Genomic DNA, 20,239 nt, shown 5'->3' on the forward strand with positions numbered 1-20,239 from the left:
ATTCCTATATGAGCTGATGGATCATTTTTGAATAATTTGCTATTTTCAATGGTTACTCTGATTAATAATGTATACAGTTTATTTCTTGCTACTTTAAGGATAGTTAATTAAGAACGTAATTGACAAAATATTCAAATAATTCGACTATAATATTCAGCTCATTGCGTAATAATTCGCCGTTTTACTCAGCACATTGCTTAATCCGTGTCAGTATTTTTGATTTTAGAATTTTCAAATTTTAACGAAATTTAACGATTTTCCTTTAATTTAATTAAATAATTTCAACAAAAATCATGTCAAAATTGCATTTAAATAATCTAATTAACTAGTTAACGATCAAGATTAAGACGATTTCAAACATGTTCACTGACCCTATGTTCAGCCGCATACACACATTATTATTTGTTTGGGTTGCAAGTTGTTTTGTTTATTTTTATCGCAAATCAATTTTAATTATTTTATCGTGCTTTTAACACCAGAACTTAATAATATTTAATGAAATCACAAAGAATACAAGCTGAGTTTATCAGAAAACGTGAGATTGAGCAACGTAGAGTACAAGAAACTCAAAGTGAGTACAAAACATGAAAATTGTTGTTTATGGGAAATTTTGAACCTGTTTATTTACAGATGTTCGGCAATATTATGACAAATGGGGAAGAATTACTTCATTGCATCAACATTGGAGTTCACCTGAATTTTATGAGGAGGTAGAGGAAAAGAGGAGAGCTGAAAAACTTGTCGAAGAGAAACGCAAGGAATTGGAAGCTCGAAAGGAGAGATTCCGTGCACAGCTTGCTGAAGAAAAAAGGCAATTTGAGCTGGAACTAAAAGGTATGTCTTATATAATTAATCAATTATAAATCACCTGAAAATTCCATAATATTACAGAACAAAAGAAACCAAGATCAAGGCAGACACCAAATAGTGTACTTGAATCTGTACGACAAACTCTTGCAAATGCCGAAGAATGCAAAGCAAGAGCCGATCTGGAATCAAAATTATACTCAAGATGGAGACTTGGACTGGATCATGAAAAGATATTAAAAGATTCAAAGAATACTCACCAAGCAATGGCAAAATTGAGCTGGATTGATCGACAAATTGAAAATCAAATGTTAAATGAACAACAGAAACAGGAAAGCCATAAATTAGAGCTCGAATTGGAACATGAGAAGAGGAAACATGAAATCTATCTTCAAAATTGTCAGCAAATGAGAGATTCTGAAATATCTAAAATTAAAGAAATCCACGGCAATGGAATTGTGGAACTAAAATTAAGAGAACAAGAATTGCATGAATCTAAGTTGAAAGAGAGTGTATTAAGGAAGAAACTAGGTGAAGTTATAAAGGAAAAGGAAACAATTTCATCAACAAATGTCAAACGACGCGACAGAGTAGCAGCGCTGCACAATTTTCGTAAAATAAAAATGCTAATGAGAGAACGGTCTGAAGCAGTAAAAAGGGATTTATTGCATGACATTAGCTTACTAGATCGTATAAGTTTTGACCGTGACTTTGACAATGATGAAGAAATAAAATATTTAAGGCAAAAGTTTCAAGGACAACTTGATAATGAGTCTGAAAATATTAAAAGCATCGAAGTCATGTATGAATCAGAAGCAAAGGAAGCTTTAAGAAAGACGGAAGATAAATGGGATGAGGAAGCATTATTACGAGAACAACAATTAAAGATTTTAATGGATGATCGAATTCAGACACTAAATGATAGAATCAATGAATGCATTCGGAAGCAAAATGATTTGAAAAATATTCGTGAAACTCATTTAAAGACAATTGAAGATTGCAATCTTAGATTAAAGGAATTGATGAGTGAATCGCTAACAAGCGGATTGAATGACATGGCACGAAAAACTATTATCCAAACAGATCCATTGATGAAAAATGACAATAACTTAAATGGAATCGTCCGAAAGACTGATAATCTAATGATTAATGGACATCACTATGAATTGACAGCTCCTAAGTACGGAAGGAAAAAAATTTTGTGGAACTAAGACGCTTGATGATTCATATAAAAATAGAATATAATTTAGATTTACTTTTTATACTGCCTACCTAATTAGACTAGACGCAAATGTGTTATTTTTGTATGCAAAAACAATTTTTTTACCCAAAATAAAAAGACATGATATACGTCATCAAAAAAAATTTACATCTTTATTCATTACTTTTGACTTGGTTTCCATTTATTCAAAGTTCTACGTTGCTAGTGTCGAAAAAATGAGAGAAAAATATCACAATCACAATATCGATAAAAGTTCTAAATTGATTCAATTTTGCGTAAAGATCCACGGTTTATGTCCTAAAAATTTTGCAAATGTGTCTAACGACATTGATAAAATTTTTTAAAAATTTTCGTTAAAAATTCGACTTATTTTTTGATAAAAATCACTTTACAGTTTTCAGATTGAAAAAAGTCTATAAACACAGTTTTGATGAAATTTAACAATTACGGCGATAATGACGATAAATAGTTAAATTGTTACTATATTAATCGTGTTATTATTGATTTTAACTTGAATTCGGACGTTGTTGTTCGGATCTGTAATGAAAAGAGAATATGGAATTAGTTAACTATTTGTTTCTATGGTTATGCTTATTATTTGTTCATGGATTTATACTGTATTGTTTTTTAAGGGATTAATAAACAATTCATGAACGATAAAAACAAAAGTTTCAATTAAAATCGGCAGTTCAAACAGTATTAAAAGTATTAATAAACATTTCCCCCTCAAAACATAACGTAGGCATTGATGTATGACTGCTAGACTTTATTGACTTTGTAGACGGTACAAAATTTTTAGTCAATAGAATCAACTTTAACAGAAAGCAACAGACGAATTTTTATCGCCTGAACACAAGTGTCTGTGATGTATTTACCACAGTGCCAGTGGTGGACAACCTGTGCGCCGTGGCGCACTAGTGTGCGAAGCAAATTCTTAGAAATGCTATGAACCATGTGCCGTGTACGGTTTCGGTCCATACTTATCATCAATATTTGCCGCGAAGAATAAAAGGGCACCACTGATTTACCACATGGTCACAGATACAGAGACACAGTTGCATGCCATCATAAATACACAAACAACTGTGGTAACAACCCTGTCCGAGTAACACATGTTCAATAGATCACCAATAAGTCATAGTATTAACGACATGACGCGAGGTGATCTTGATGGCTGAATATGACCCATTTTTATGGCGAATATACAATATGGCGCATTATGTCGTTCAAGATGACCTTGATCCTGTTAATACAGGACGTCATTTATGAACGACACTCAATCTGTATCAACAGATTACTCCAATTACAATGTTATCAAAAACTCAAACAATATTTCAACCAATTTGCTGCTAATTACTTTTCAAAAATTATCTCAATTATCTCCCCAAATATGGCTCTTTAAATTACATCTGTCTTGCAAATTTGTGTACATTTTTCTAACAATGTATGAGTCAATCAGAAGTATAAATACTTGAACAAATAGAAATATCGACTGCAAAATATAATAGTTGAAGTAATTACGTACTTATTCTTCTTCTTGGTATTTGATGTCTTGTTGTCATCTTCCGAACGTGAATTTGTCATCGCACCGATATCGAAGCTCATGTTAGATAACGCCTATGAACAATAATGATAAGAATATTAATTGGTAATTGACATAATTTAATTATCAAGCAAAAAGTATTAGGTAATTATAGCAATAAATCAAGCATAGACTAGATTGGTAATAAAAAAATAAGGAAAAATAATAATAACCTGAAGAAAATCATCACTCGAATCGGATGGAAATGTACTTGACTGTGCTACATTTCCATTATTTAAATTCTCAAGTGCCTTTTGTCTACATAAAGAATTTCTTAGTGAAGACAGTGACAATCTCTTCTTTATCAAGTCATCATCACTGTCAATAACTGTTGATGTGCTTGGTGCATTTTGTGATTTTAATCCAAATGTTTTCTTAGTACGATTCTTAGAATCGGCAGTTGTTGGTAAGCGTTTTGTACTTGTTGATGAACCTGATGCAGGAAAGAATATATTTCCACCAGACATATTTGACCATATATCATCATCATAAAATGAATTTCTTGGCGGCGGTACATAAAGTGAAGATGATGATGTTGACCATGCCATTGTTGGCTTACTTGCTTCTGGCTGCTTTTCCCACACTTGAATTGATTGATCACCGCAGTCTGATGATACTGTCTTTTGCCATATATCATCTGTATACTTTTTCATATTGTCAAAATCATGTGGAAATGGAAATGATACATCAATGTTATCAGCATCAATACTGTTCTCATTTAATGAGAATCTCTTGTGCCTTATCGTTCTCGGATTACGTTTATAAGCATTTTGTATCGAAGTTGATGGCATTTGATAATTTTTATCATCATTATTAAGTAACTTAACATTGTGAATCAAATCATTTAAATGCTTCTATAGAAATCATAGACATGGAAATAAAAATAATAATGAACATGCAAAAATTTTAACAAAAAAAAGTTTATGGAACCGTTCACAAATAACATTGTAAATGTTGGACATAAAAAGTAAACGGTGCCATAAAATAAACATAATTAAAAATAATAATTAACTCACTAATCTCTGGCTACTCACTTGAGTCTTCCAAACTGGACTAGCACAAGTGTTACTTTCATGTATCGGTGTTGGCAGTGAATGACCAGATGCACTCTCCTGATGCAAATCCGATGACAAATTATTACTAATACTATTTTTACTAATGTTACTTGTTAAAGCACCAATAATCGTTGATGATGGTACAGTCTCAATACTATCTAAGACACTTGTAATTGGTCGTAGGGCAGTTGCGGATGAATTCGATGAGTGTGATGATGAGCTTTCGCAATTTGATGATGCTTCAAATAGATTCATTATCATTAAATCAGATTCGGATGTTTCGACATTGTCTAATTGATTTTGTGCTTTCTGCACAACGGCAGCCGGAAATATCATGCGTTGTGTCAATTCAGCATATTCAACATCATTCTCTCCGGCTAAATTAAGAGATTCGTCATTATGTTCGTTATCGTCAATAGAACTGACATCGTCTAATAAGTTTTGAATTTTAACAATTCGATTCGTTATACCACAGGCATTATCTAATCCATCAGAATCAGAACTTGAACTGAAACTTGTATTTGTTGCGAGATTTGGCGATGAGAAGGATATGGCTAAAGATGTCGTTGTCTTTGTGTCATTTGACATTGTTGCACTTGAACTTTGCTTTGCTTTCTCTAAAGACTTATCTTTTGACTTGTCATGACTTGATTTTTGTTGAGATATTTCACTTTTTCGTGCTGATTCGTTGCTATGATTCTCATGATTACCCGAACGATTTCTATTTCTACTTGCATCACTGCTCAACTTTTTCAAATCATCAGTTATGCTGAACGATGTTGCATCATTGAAAATAGCTTGTTGTTGCTGTACAAACAATAAATCGTCAACATGAGAATCGGGTATTAATTTATATTTTGCTAATTTTCCCATTCCATCGCTTGTAGTGGCTGTGGCTGTTTGAACAAGTGTCAAACTTTTCATTTGTTCACGTTCAAGACGATCTTTGAGTTCGCGAATTTGTGAGAGATTCTGTGACTGTTGTCGCAATAATTGATTAATATACCATTGCTGGTCTCTACACTTTTGAAAGAATGTACTTGCGCGTACTTTAAATCTCAGTTCAAGAGTATCTTTTGTTGTATTTAAATAACCTTCTTCGGCTAACAGATCTAATCTGAAGAAGCGATTGTATCCCCAGCATTCGCCGACTATAAATACAGGAAGTAAAAGAAAACTTATCATTAGAATTTTGGAATTTATTATTGAATCCCGAACAGCACACTATGTCCTAGGATACCACTGCATCGCCTATTAACGGTAAGACAAGAAGTTATCAACAGCACCGTGACGGCGAATTTCAACCCATTTTTACGACAAAGAATTGTGCTGCTCGGAAATATTAAATTAGCAACTCTAGTTCCGTTTCTTCTGATAAAAATCTCGCGTACTTAATGTCACAAGAAACCAACACAAATTGACCAACCGTTATATATGTCTGTCACCCTATTTACTGTATTCTTAATACTTAAATCAGATTATTGTCATGTCTCCATAGAAAGTTAATTAACACATTTTAAAATGAAACTGTGAAGTTTATAATGTGTTCATAAATTAATTTAAAAGTCCATTAGAATCATGCAAATTCACCGCAATATTTATGTCAACGAGTCGCAATCACCGAAAGTCATAAATTAAGTCATTGTTGAATCAATAAAATATACAAAATTGATTCATCGCGAATAAAAATAGCAATTAACTTGAACTCTTATCAGCTTTTTAGCTGTTGGCATCAAGTCACAATTTTTTAATAAACTTTTATTAACATCTGAATAAATATTTGGATCTTAAATGTCTCATCAAGTCGTTTAAAACATTTAGAGATCTATTAATGAGAGTGGGTAAGTTGATGCTTTAAACGATTATTGTTATTTATTGTCATTAATGAATTTTTAGACGTGGGGTCGTTGGCAAATGATGGACATTAAAAAAAGCTCAAGTTTTAGGACATTTTGTACTATTTATGACAAAATCCCTAACAGTCAAGGAGACCGCTTTTAGGTACCGTAGTGATCATTCTGTCATGAAAGCATGCTATTTGCCTGTTAGGGAGTGTGCATTGGAAATTACGTGTTCTAAAGGATCTAACAAGCTGCTACGTATGTATTGGACGTATTAAAACAATTATCCCTAAATGTTCTTGCTTATCTTAGACGAGCCATCTACGATTGACCAGAACAGTATTGACGACAGACTTTAGTGCACGACTATTGACTGAATATTTGTATGAGTCCATCCAAGTCCATAAGTTCTGCAGATCTTATCAAAATCATTTGTATTACATGACTTTTATGCATCAACGCTGCACTAACTTTCAACTTAAAAATCATGTGCAACTTTCCGATTTGTTCCTCATCCACAAGATTAAAACAAACATTTTTACAGTACATAAAGTAACAAAAGCAAGTCACACATACCTTCGAAATCGCTTACAAATTCCCGTTGAATAATTTTCGTTGAGTTCTGATGTATCATTTGGACACGATATTCATATTTCGATATTTCAGGAAAGCCTGAAGACAATTCGAGGAAAACACTGAGATATTCTTTACGAACACTTCCATTTCCATTTGGATAAACTTTTAATCTCCAACATAATCCGTTAACATGTAAAGGAGTTGAGTATATAGCATCGCCTTTTTGTTGCAATTTTGTAAAATTCTTTATCAAGAAAGTTCCTGTATCATAATTTGGTACAATCTCACTCACAAAATCAGCAGGAATTGGTGTGCATGAGAAACTCGACATTGGTTTCGAGCGTACTTGATTTATCATTTTTAATAAATCTGGCGACTTGCTTATTAATTGTGATCGCGAGCATGAATTCAATTGATGCTCAATTTCTTGTAATAAATGTTCCAATTGTTCAGTCTCTAAAGTCAAAGCATTTTTTTGTCGCATTAAACTTATTAATTTGACTTTCAACTGAGCATCTGTCCGACTGATCATTAATTCTACAGCATTACGTATTTCACGAACCTTTTCATCTTTAGCACTTCTCACGACTTCAACATTTTGCTCGACATCTGAGACAAAACCTACAAGTTCGACAAGTCGCGAACGTAACTGACTAACTTCCTCCTTTACTTGTGATAAATGCGTCTCATAGACAAGTTCCAATTGTTTAAACGTATGATTTGTATGTGTTCCACCAAATAGAGCACATTTATGGCATATACATGTTTTACATGTCCAACAATAGACTGATAATTTCTCTTCATTATGTGTTGGACATAAATCCTTATCATTTAAATTTGTTAAATGTGATGTTTTATTTGCCATTATTTGTAAATTTTCAACTTGATTTGCGACTTCTTCAAACCAACGGCAATTGACTAATTCGTGTACGTGAAGTGGAGCTCTACAGTGAGGACATTGCTTTCGTTGTTCAACTAACCATCGACTTATGCAAACATAGCAGCACAATTTACTACAAAATGGACATAAATGTGCATCCTGAAGCTTTTCCATACATATAAAGCACCGAAATACATCAATTAATGTCTGAAATGATAACAAGGGTAGAAAAAAATTTAATTAGTTTGCGGAAAATATGCAAATGAGATTATTATTATGATAGATAAAATCATATTTATGGTAAAATGTCACGCAGTTTATGGATTATCAAGTTTGTTTGGTTTATTTCATAATTAAATAGGATTTTAGCACTTTTGCATGCCTTAAATGATATCATTGGACTTAATGTAGAGGCAAGAGTCGTTCACAACAGCATCAGATCCGTCCAGTGTATTTGCATTCTCAACTCATCATTTTTCAAAGACTGCAAAACCACAAGACTTATCGCCTCCTATCCAAACAAAGAAGATACATAAACAGCATAGCGAGAAATAATACAAAACAATTTTCTATGCGCAGCAGTTGCTAAAAACATTAAACTTCTCTCATTATATCCCCAGCACCTCATCATACTCAACAAAGAATCATTATGCTGCTATAAGCTTAATTTGATTTCCCTGAAGATTTTATCATAAATTTCCACATATTAATCTTATAATCATAGACAACACAATTTGAATATTCCTCAAAAGTTCATTAGCATTTCCCCAATTTGTGGTTGTTCCTTCTATTGATTCTCTTTTGTCTTTTGATCGAGTAAATGAACCGATTAAGCGTGTTTGTGTCATGAACCTTAATAGAATTTGATGTAGAAGAATCAGTCATTGGCACCGAAATTTGTTTATAACAAGGAGCTTTTATTTTATAGTGCGGCATTGAACTTTGCCACCATGACGAAGAAGAAAAAAAAAATCTTTAATCATGCATAGTATAGGCACAAGCATATATTGATTTATTAAGTCGCGGAAGTAATGGACAATAACGGAATTTGTGTGTGTATAGCTGATAGTCATCAAAATAATTAAATTTAATCGAATATCGTCAAAAATTAATGAAATATCTTCATCTTCATCAAAATAACATCAAGTTACGATGAACAAAAAAAGACAGAATTAATTCAACAAAAATACCATGAAGTGAAACTATAATTATTCTCATTTTTTTACTCGTGTTGTACATTGCTGTTATTTTTTGGCACATAAAGACTCGCATTTTTTAAATAAAAATATCACAAGGTGCTTACTTTACATGATGTTCTTCGTGTAGACAATTAACCGTTAAATCTTCACTTCCTTTGTGATTTGAAACTTTGCGATAAAAACTTCTTCTTACTACTTTTCGTACCTAAACGTTTATGACCCATATTAACAGAACTTTTCATCAATAACTTGTTAAATTCTGAAATTTGAGATTCTCATCATTTATGACATGCTTGATTTTGCTTCTATTACAACGTTATACGCCCATACACCGTATTTAAACTGTCAATAGGCTTAGACAACAAGTCGTGCTGTCATAACTTCTCTTTTTCACTGTATTATACTCTATTCAAACATGTCATATAATAATTGTATGCGAAATAACTAGTAACGCGCCCAGAACTCAAATCTGAGGAATCAATTTAATTTATAAAAAAACTAGAATGATTTCACTCCGTTATGCATGATTGACGAAAATGTATTGATGATTATGAAATATTAAGAGCTTTAGGAAATAAGTGTAATGAATTTAAAGAGGTACTCAACTGTATCATTTTCATGTGTTTGACCTTCGACAGAGATCTTTTTTTGGTTGATTTGCATAAGTAAATTGACTATTCGTTAATACAAGATGATGTTAAATTTAGCTACACACAAAGATTCTTATATCAGACATTACAGTTTGGTTGTGAAACAATCAAGAAGAAATTCGAAGTTTAAGGTCAACAATGTTAACAGAACGATAGAAAGTTTCTGGTATCCCATAATATTGTTCGGAGCCTTACTACAAGAGAAGTGGTGCGCAACGTGATATTTTCGTGGCACACCTTGGTGGTTCTCCTAATAGACAAAGAGATCGCTTTTAGGTACCGTAGTGTGCTAAGAAAGTATGCTCTTTACTTGCTAGAGTAAGCCTCGATCAAAACCGCCCAAGACATACAATTCATGACATTTCTTAAAAAATATGGAAGCACACAGGTCTCATTACTGACAACATAGTCCGAGTGAGACTTGAATCCACGTCCTACGATTTCCGGTGGCTTGCTCCTTAGACTGAACTACAGAAGGTTGTTAAGGAATGTAGCAAAAAACCTTCTTTTTCTATTCCAGAGCTCGAAGTCGACTTGGACTTTATATGGAGTCGAGTCGACTTGACTCATGTCAAATTCGAGCTCTGTTCTATCCAATGCTCATTGCACTGATCTTATCATTGTACCAGACCCCATTACAAATCCAACAATGTTTTGCAAGCCTTAAGAATGCAAACAATTCATTCAAATCTTCACTTTTCCCTGTACTACTTCCACATCCACAACAGATTCCAATTCAAAATTATACACATAATAAAATTCCAAAGTAAATGATATATGTGCCGGCAAATATATGCTTTATTATTACTATCACCGGAGAGATATAGCAACAACAAAGTATATATTGAGTATTACAGCAACAGACAGTGTGTGAGCGACAAAAGACAAAACAATCGATTGTGAAAAACTTGATTTTTTTTTCTTTCTCTTTCTCTCGTATAAGAATCATGCATCATCGTGAATTCTACAGCCTGTTTAAGCAACAATTATTTATTCTTTTAATATTTATTAGCTGACTAATGTTGAAAGATTAGTAAAGTGGAGATAATAATGGAACGACAATCCTTTTAGGGACAAAAACGACTTTCAATATAAGCTTAAAATATATTTTTCTTCCTTTTAATTTTTCAATGTGATTCCAATATGAATGATGATGAGACGATGTTGTGTGATTGGGTCTGACTGTCTGATAATTGTCTAGACAAAATGGCGAATCAAATGTTTATTCAATTTTGAGACAACAGTGCAGATATTATTGGATATCAATAAATTTTAGAACCTGTTCTGAGTCTGACTTGATGTCATAGCTTAAGAACCACTTGGTTAGCTCATCCTTAATTTTGGATGCTAAAATGACATAGAGCTTCGTGAAGGAATCGAATGTCAATTCCACGAATAGCTCGCCGTGTTCACTTGCACGAACATACGAGGTGCATGCTCATGACTATTCTCTTAAAATTGAGCATGCTCAATTATATTGAGTATATTCATGTGATCGTTCATTTGGATTACTATGGTCGTTGTCTGTTAGGTATCGACGATAATACTCGAAGCTTCCCTTGCCTTGCTGCATCGTGAAGTCGGATTTCAACGACGGTTCACTGTGGACACTCTGGTTCTCAATTTCAACTGCACAGTCCCTAATCTGATTAATCCTAACTAAATCCACTGCACATGTCTATATACAGTCATAAAGGAACGATATTAGTTAAGAATGACAGCCACTCAAAACTATCATTAGCCATTTAAATCGCCAATCAATCACTCATACACCATACTGCGCTTCCTCAATTTGTATGATTTACTTGCCAATTTCGACGTTCTGAGTAATTTTTCGTGATCAGCATTGAAAATTAATACATATGTCGGAAAGAAGTGATGTGATGCTTTGAAAGGAAGAAGAAAAAAAAAAATATTCTTATAGCATGATCAAAATCGTAATGCTCGATCGTCATCATCATAACAAAGAATGAGAAGATGAGAAGAGACCGCAAAAACTAAAGAATAAATGAGAAGAAAACAAAAAAAAAATGATCAAATAAAAATACAGATTTTTCTCGTGTTCAGCCGTGTCTTGTTATTTCCTTATTAATTAATCACGTTACAAACGCCGGTATTCAAGTCGATTGTTTGCAATTTCATAAAAGAGCTTCACTTGTTCACATTTTCTACTTCTTATTATAAAATAATAATCAAAAATCAATAGATGTGAATATTAGAGCATGTGGTAAGCACATAAGTAAAATAATGGGTGTACACATTGATTTGTGACTTGGTTCTATTTACACGACTAAGTGTTCTATATTTTTAACTTGACTTTATCTGTGCTGTAAAATCCACGAACGTTTCGCTTGTTTATTTTATTAGGGTGGGCTTGTCAATTCATTCCTTCGACCCTTTCGTTCTTTAATTGACCTGTATTTCTGTTGTTTATGGATCTGACCATTACGACTATTGAATGATATCCGATTGGCATATATTGAATTGGCAGTAAACTTAGAACTAACCTAGCTCCTTGGCAAATTTGCTTATTTTTGCCAAGTGGCTGCCACTTGGTTCTAACTGAACCAAGAATCCATTTCAATATGTGCTGATCAGGATATACATCCAAGTTTGCACAACTTGTCGATTAAGCCACAAATATTTCAGATCATGTATGTCTACACAACAAAAAAAAATTCTTCTCGCTCATTAGAATTCGCAGATTCATCTAGGAAGCGTAATAATTCATAATTCGATATTTTTGTGCTGTCAATGTAATTATTTTTTATCCATTTTTGGCTATGGCGGGTGTGTATTAAATTTACGTGAAAAAATATATTTTCATAGAATTATTAATAACATGACCACCAGTGTAGTTTGTAATGAATTTTTTTCGTTGCTATTAGAGATCAAAATGAGTGAAGCTATACAGCGATAAATGATAGTCAGAAGCTTAATACTCATTATACAATATATACACGTAAATGAATTAAATAAATTATTCCGGTTCAATTTTTTGTTTTTCGTTCTTATTATTTTAGTTCTGGTAGGGAATGTGCTTAAAGAACGTCTATTAATAGAATTTGATTTATGAACCTTTGTTCTTGACCTCAATCGTCTTCTACACAATTTTTAAATCTTTATCTAGGGAATATTAATTCGGTATAAGGTGCATCACTTGTACAGTATAGTGGAGCACCTGATCTGACAAAATGTTATGCTTGCATCTTATCAGTGGTAATGGCACGGTATAGGTAAAACTCTGGTATGGTGCAAGCATCCTGGCTAGCATTCAACTTTGTCTTACCAAGTGCGTCACTGTACCGTCCCAGTTATGTACTCATACTAAGCCGTACCATCGCTGAATAAATCAACCCTTGCCAGAACCTCCTTAACCATTGAATGATGGACGTCATTTATGAACGATCCTTACTACTTACAAAATATTAAACAAAGGACCATTACACGCTAGTTCTCAAGGATATGTAATTTTCCTTTTTGAGAATCAGTGAGATTGCTATTGTGATGATATAAACCAGAAATTGATTCTTTTCATAAAAGTAATAGTAATAAAATTCTATTAATGGCTCAATTTGTAACTGAGTAAATTACGATTTATATTTTTATAGTCAGTAGAAATTCAGTCACTGCTAATTTTCTCGTCATTTTATGGATGAAATGTCACCACTGATTTCATTTTGGCTAATAAATTTAGATAGAACTGAGCAATAATTTTTTAACAATTTCCATGTCCAAAAAAATGTGATAAACCCGTTAGCAATTCCTCATCGATTCACTGAACACATAAATTGCTCCACAAAATCAATCAGTTAGAAAACTGCACTTTTGATCACTCACATCCAATAATCACTGCCATTCCACTTGCATTAAATTTTATTAGTCTTACTGTTGACTTTCTTATTGGAATCTGACTATTAAACAGCAATAGCTTTTCCAAAGGTGGATGGAAAAAAGTTAAACAAAAAAAAAGCTAATGTTAATGAACTATCGTTTACGGAATGTTGAGGCTTTGCCCTCTACTACGTTCTGTCAAAAAACGCACAGAACATCAGAAACGGAATTACGATGTGAGTGCAAAAACACTTGAAATGCTTGAGAATTGAGAGTAGTAGAAAAAAATAGGGAGGAAAAGAAAATTCGGTTGATTGACCTGAATGCATTTTTTTTTCGTGTATGCAGCACAGTATCATTCATCTCGTGATATGTTGCCATCAGCCAAAAGAATGTGTGATTCTTATTATTTATTCAGAAGTTACAAAAATAGAATATTGCAAAATTGCAATAGAGAATAAAATGCAGCAAAATAGCATGCTTAGAATGTTTAATGAGATTCAAGGAAAATATGTGGGTCAAAGATACATAAAGGAGGAGAAAAGAAGTAACAAAGAGAAAGAATCTTGCAATGCAAGAAGTCACGATGAGAAAATGAACAAAAAATCAATGGCATGAATGATACATACTTATTGTGAGAGAATAAGCAGGCATGCAAGCGAATAATATTAACGCAATTATACAATTTCCGGAAATCTTTTCGTGCTATATAAAGAAATGACATTGAAAATTATGTGTGTTTAACTAACTTACCTCCGGATTGTCTTTATCATCAGCACTGCTCGTATTTCCCATTGATGTTTTTCCACTGCTCCTTTTCTGATGAGCCATCTTTTAATTATCGTATGAAATATATCTTTTGTGCTTCTTCTCACTCACTTTGTTTGACTTTTTTTTCTTTTTCAGTAGAAAAGAATTTTTGCAAAATTTTTCTTAATTAATTTACATTTTATTACACAAATATTGTACAAACTTTATCAAAACTTCACTACACACAATTTATTAGCTATTTTCCAAGGCAGAACTTCGCGTTTTGAAGTATATATCTTGAATAACCAGAAAAATATAAAAAATTCAGTCTTTAGTTCTATGATATTTATTCTTACACAAATGGGATATGGGCAATGCGACAAAAATTTTTTTTATTCAGCACTATTCAGCTATTAAGCATTGTATTAGTGTTAGTGTCACAAACACAAACGTTTATTTTCATCCAAATCGTGCAGAAATTTCTGCATTTTATAAAACAAAATTAAAGGCTAAAACGCCTCTAAAGGTTATTAATTAAACAAAATCAGGATTAATTTAGCCTCGGCTACATCAACCAACCATTTTTAAGTGAATTCTCGTCGAAAATATCCAATAAATTGATTGAAAATTTCGAAGTGACGAAATTTTTCAATTTTTTCATAAAGAATCAAACATGGCTTTCTAAGAAAATGTCTCAATTAAATATAATTAATTATCAACATTGTGCCTCCGTCGGAGAAGCAAATTTAACATCGTCTTTAGTTACTTATTTTAAGTTTAATTTTATTAAAATCAATGGAAAAGAAACGAAATCAAAGTGCCCGAAGTGGGCAAATGGCATCTGATTTTTACAGCAAGAAAAATCAAGGTAAGCATTCTACAACAACAATAACATTACTGGATCTTGGCGGATTTGATTTGGTAACAGCTGATTCTGAATTATTTTGATTTATTGGATGTTTGACAACTCATCTGGATCTTTAATATGACTTTTGACCTTGTGGATCTTACCTAAATTCATATTAAAGCCACTAGAGTCAATATTATGATTAATGATCAAATCGACATCTTTATTATCAATAGTCTGTGCCCTAATGTACTCATTGAGTCAGCGAAAATTTGACCAAGTCATCCACCAGTGATTGTACTAGATTCATAATACTTTGTCGTAATCATCTTTAAAATAAACTTTCTTCTTATTTACACAGATGTATCAACCAAACAACATTTTCGTCGACGAAAAGAAACATTTCAATCTGAATACAGTAATAACAACAACAACAAACCACAATCGTACAATAATAATAAAACTCGTAACAATGGTAATAATAATGGGAATTTCTATTATGATAAACGTCCACCGAGGAAGAACGGAAATGTCCCAGATGAAAGAAATGGTGGCGCTATATTTGGAGAGACCACCGGATTGATGGATGATGATTTTGAAATTAATTCGGTGTTTAATCCTGGAAGTAAGAAGCAAAACTTAAATCACTTGTTAAACTTCCATAAATATACAAAGGAATCTGATGATTTGCATCGTTATCGTGGTGCATTCTCGAAGCATGGCTATAGACATCGTGTTGCGTCTAAAAAGTACAACTATCGTAAGGAACAATATTTGCAAGCAAATTGTCAATTTATTGTTAAAGAAGACGTAAAATACGATTATAAGCCATTTACTAATTCGCCAGATACCTTAGTTGAATGGGATCAAGTTGTCAAAGTCCTTATTTCCAGCTGTGAGGAAATTCAGTGTCCAATATGCTTATATCCACCTAAAGCAGCTAAAATGACTAAATGTGGACACATTTATTGCTTTTCATGTATGCTTCACTATCTATCATTATCGGATAAAGAATGGCGCAAATGTCCAATATGCTACGAAAGTGTATATTTAAGCGATTTAAAATCGACAACATCAAAGCATAATCATATTTCATACAAGGTCGGTGACATAATAACTATGGAACTAATGAAGCGCGAAAAGGGATCACTTTTTGTCAATAAAGCTAATGAGATTCACAACATCATTGAATTTCCAAGCTTTTCAGACATTAAAGATTCATTCACGTTCTCAAAGCTGATTATGGCAAATAAGAGTGAGATGTTGAAAGTTATTGAGCAGGAGAAATATGAATTAGATTTTCAACTAGCTGAAGATGGTATCGACTGTCCGGAATCAATTTTCGTTCATCAAGCACTTGACTTATTGAATTTAAAGCAAAAAGAAATTGAAAGAGAAATGGAAAATCAACAACAATGTGCAAATTTCCATAATAATATCAAAGAGCAGATGCAACAGTCACTTGAAAGTTCAAAGTCCTTGGAAAACAATGCAGCGAATGAGCCAATGTTCGATTTAATGTCTAACGCATCAACAGATGATATGACTGAATTTTCCATTGAATCGGTCATTGACGAGGATTGTGATTTAACAGTCAATGACATAGATATTGTGTCTGAGCCATCAACTGTCCAATCTAAACATTTCTATTACTATCAATCGCCAAATTCTCAAAATGTCTTTTTGCACTCGGTCAACAGTAAAATGCTTCAATTGATGTATGGCAGCTTACAGGATTGTCCACAAGAAATTCGTGGAAAAATCGTTCAAATTGAATGCTGCACAATGAATGAAGACTTACGAAAGCGATTAAAATATTTGCAGCATCTTCCAGTATCGTCTGTCTTTGAGGTTGTTGAAATTGAATTCAATCATGGCATCATATCGAAAGATGTTCATAATCTTTTTAAAGGTATTTAAACTATTTTGAGCTATTCTGTATTGATTGATTGGGATTGATCACAAGTGATGGTCATCAATAGGCATATGTTGTGTTGATTGACGTCATTTGTGATGGATCCTTAAAACAGAGAAAATTTATTGATCAATTTTCCTTGTGAAAAATGCGCAATACCATTAATCATTGCCAACAGTTTCCTTATTGCATATTCAATAATCCATTAATAACTCCACAGATGAATTGTTCATTCGCCGTAAGAAGCGCCAGTTTCGTGAAAAGCAAGAGAATAAACGTGAAAAGGTCATTAATGAGATCAATGATCGACAAATGGGAAAGATGTTAAAAAGTGCATCTGCAAACATTGATATTTGCTCAACAGCACAGTTCCCCGAATGTGGAATTTTAGATGATATGCCAGCATTACCATCAAATGAACAGCAAATGCCATCGTCATCGTCAAAAAGTCTTCCTTCATTCGCGAATGTAATAATTTTTGTCGCATACTAAAAAAAAGGATGATAAATGAAATATTTATGTTTTATGACTTTATTCCACAGATGCTCACATCACCAACGGGACGTGATTCGCAAAAACTTTGGCCATCGCTTGCATCAGGCAAACCATCAACCTCCAACAGCAGTCAAAGTAATTCATTTTTTGGCGATAAAAAATTTATTCATGCTGCTGGAAGTAAAACAATGGCAGTGACTTCAAACGATACAGCTAAGAAGGATGATGATGATGATTATGACGATAGTGATGTTGAATGTAAAGCGCCTGTTTATAAAAACAATTTGAGTGATGCTTTAGCTAATGCTCTTAAGTCAGCATCGATAAATGAAGTGAAGATACATACTGGAAAGAAGAAGAAGTCTAAGAAAACGCTCATTTTCTCTTCTGGCATGAACTTTAATTGAATTATACCTTATATCTTATTTTTTTGTGGAATATTTCTAATTTTTATTGCTTATTCTTTTTTGAAATTCCTTTAATTTTTTTTTCACTAACATGTCTTAATGATTTCACTATAAACTATCATAACATCTTTATGTCTTATAATTTGGTTCGATAATATTCTCTTATAAACATCAATAAGTAAAATTGTTCAAAATTCAGAAAAAAATCTTCTAACATTATTATTTTTTATTATTGTAATATGAACATCAAGAATATTGGTTAATAAATAGCATGAAGTAGACGAGAATCAATCTCAATGCCATTTTTATTCTTCATTTTATTTTTTCTTACATGATTGTGCAATAAACTGGTTCCTTGATTGATGTTTCTGGCGGGGATTCTCCCTTCATCTCTCGATTTTTAAGTTCTAAATAGCTGTTCTCATAACGTTTCGAGATGTATTCTGGCAATGGTTTATTCCAATCTTCTGGCGGGTGCTTTCTCTTTCTCCATACATCGTTGTCTGTATGTCCTTTCATTCTTTCGGATCGTCTATCATCCTCATTGTCAATTACACGCTTTCCTGCATTGTAATCACCCTTATCCTCAAAATTGATACAGTCATTCAAGTCATGTGCCCAACTTGAACAATCGAGAATGTCACCAGTAACGAAATATTGCTGGAATCTTGCTTTTAAGCTTTTACAATCCTTGTATTCCTCTAGACATTTTTTGGAAAAATAGAAAATTGGTTAATTTAATTTTATTAGTTTTTAAGATTCATTAATTCAAATACATAAATCAAAAGGATTGCTTGTTCGTCACTAAATGTCATTAGATGTCATTTAGTGATTTATTGGAAAAATCAAAATTTAATTTTTTTTCACCAAATTTTTCTTTTCCTTAATTTTTTAACAACGCACTTATTTAACTTACCCTTATAGATATGACATGGACGTATTTTCCATGAATTTGCCTTCACTTCACTCTCCAAAATTAGCTCGCTGTCTTCCTTCATATTTGGATGTTTCTTTAATAAATTTATCAAAATATTTCCTTAAAAAACTTATAATAAACTCTTCGGGACGGCTGGGCAAAAAAAAACTTGGTGCTGAATAGAAAAGATGAATACAGCTGTATAAATTTGTGCTGAATTGGCATATTGATGTGAAGATAGCTCTAGAAATATCCAGATTTTGAAAAAAGGAGGTTAAGTAACGAATGAAAGATTATTAACGGTTGATTGAATTTTTAAGAAAATTACTGTTAAATTTAACTGAAATTCAAAACTCAAAAGCAAGTTCAAAAATTGAACTTTAATATGCAAACAAACAAAAATAGTAAACAATGAATGAAAAATTGTGAAAAATTACTGAAAAAGTAATTAATTGATTGCTGTCATCGATTTGGCTTGCTGGAACTGCACTCGAATAATTATAAAGACGTCCAGATTTGCGAGATATCAAAGGAACTAAGCAAAGTTGTGCTTTGAATTAAAAATTCAATTGATGCATTTTATGTGTGAATCAACGATCCACAAGAATGAGTTGCTGGAACGGCTGCCTGAAACCTGAAAAATTTGCAGAAGTTGGAAACGTATCAGTGTTGACAATTTAATCAAAAAAGTTTGGAAACCTGTCAAAAACTTACGGAAAATACTTCATAATCGATTCTAGATCATAGTGTCTTGTGTTTCATGAAAGCTCTTTAAAAGCTTTCGCAAAAATTATTCAAATTTATTTTGACCGTTAAGAAATTGCTTAAAGCTCAATTTAAATGCAGAGCAAAAATTGATAAATTATTCATTAGATTCAATTAAAATTTTTATAAATTATTAATTTTTTGAAATTACACTACACATTCACGTCACATAAAAGCCACAAAACATTTATTGAAAACTAATTATTTGCACATCATTACTAAATAAAAGGCATCGCAAAAAAATGTTGGAAAAATTATTGAATTTCATTACCATAGAGGCACAACTTTTTACCACAATAGAATATTATCAACTGAAATTTCTGATACCGAAATATATATTTTTTTAGGGTCATTGCTCACAAAAAAAATATATAAACTATAAAAAAATAATTGGATTTGAACAAGCATGCATTATGAAATTTGCATTAATAATGTTTTGACAAATATTAGCATCATATTGGTAGACAAATGCAGAAGTATAAATAGTAATGTTTTAGA

At 32.4% G+C, this 20,239-nt stretch overlaps 4 protein-coding genes across 6 annotated transcripts; 2 read left to right on the top strand and 2 right to left on the bottom strand.

The window, feature by feature from the left end:
• The first annotated feature begins 406 nt into the window (after window positions 1-406).
• Window positions 407-2,166, top strand: LOC139096288 (trichoplein keratin filament-binding protein). The gene is made up of 3 exons (XM_070647986.1): window positions 407-571; window positions 631-834; window positions 892-2,166. The coding sequence occupies exons 1-3, from the start codon at window positions 496-498 to the stop codon at window positions 2,016-2,018; spliced, it is 1,407 nt and encodes a 468-aa protein (XP_070504087.1). The 5' UTR covers window positions 407-495; the 3' UTR covers window positions 2,019-2,166.
• Window positions 2,156-14,741, bottom strand: LOC139096287 (E3 ubiquitin-protein ligase TRIM37-like). 3 transcript variants are annotated; one of them, XM_070647984.1, is made up of 6 exons: window positions 14,400-14,739; window positions 7,084-8,170; window positions 4,646-5,817; window positions 3,785-4,465; window positions 3,555-3,646; window positions 2,156-2,566 (listed from the first exon to the last, which is right to left on the bottom strand). In XM_070647984.1, the coding sequence occupies exons 1-6, from the start codon at window positions 14,475-14,477 to the stop codon at window positions 2,536-2,538; spliced, it is 3,141 nt and encodes a 1,046-aa protein (XP_070504085.1). In that variant the 5' UTR covers window positions 14,478-14,739; the 3' UTR covers window positions 2,156-2,535. The 3 variants fall into 3 exon arrangements, with proteins under 3 accessions (XP_070504085.1, XP_070504084.1, XP_070504086.1); XM_070647983.1 differs by having other exon boundaries at window positions 4,628-5,817; XM_070647985.1 differs by lacking the exon at window positions 3,785-4,465 and having other exon boundaries at window positions 14,400-14,741.
• An 89-nt stretch (window positions 14,742-14,830) lies between these two features.
• LOC139096285 (E3 ubiquitin-protein ligase RNF10) lies at window positions 14,831-18,351 on the top strand. The gene is made up of 4 exons (XM_070647980.1): window positions 14,831-15,264; window positions 15,605-17,155; window positions 17,379-17,626; window positions 17,701-18,351. Exons 1-4 carry the CDS (start codon window positions 15,192-15,194, stop codon window positions 18,058-18,060), a joined length of 2,232 nt encoding a protein of 743 aa, XP_070504081.1. The 5' UTR covers window positions 14,831-15,191; the 3' UTR covers window positions 18,061-18,351.
• Window positions 18,027-19,162, bottom strand: LOC139096286 (synaptic plasticity regulator PANTS). Its single transcript, XM_070647982.1, has 2 exons — window positions 18,977-19,162; window positions 18,027-18,761 (listed from the first exon to the last, which is right to left on the bottom strand). Exons 1-2 carry the CDS (start codon window positions 19,056-19,058, stop codon window positions 18,388-18,390), a joined length of 456 nt encoding a protein of 151 aa, XP_070504083.1. The 5' UTR covers window positions 19,059-19,162; the 3' UTR covers window positions 18,027-18,387.
• Window positions 19,163-20,239: the final 1,077 nt, after the last annotated feature.

This window comes from Chironomus tepperi, unplaced genomic scaffold (assembly GCF_022539635.2).
Source record: "Chironomus tepperi strain 1889 unplaced genomic scaffold, CSIRO-AGI_Ctep_v1 contig_382, whole genome shotgun sequence".
Lineage (NCBI taxonomy): Eukaryota > Metazoa > Arthropoda > Insecta > Diptera > Chironomidae > Chironomus > Chironomus tepperi.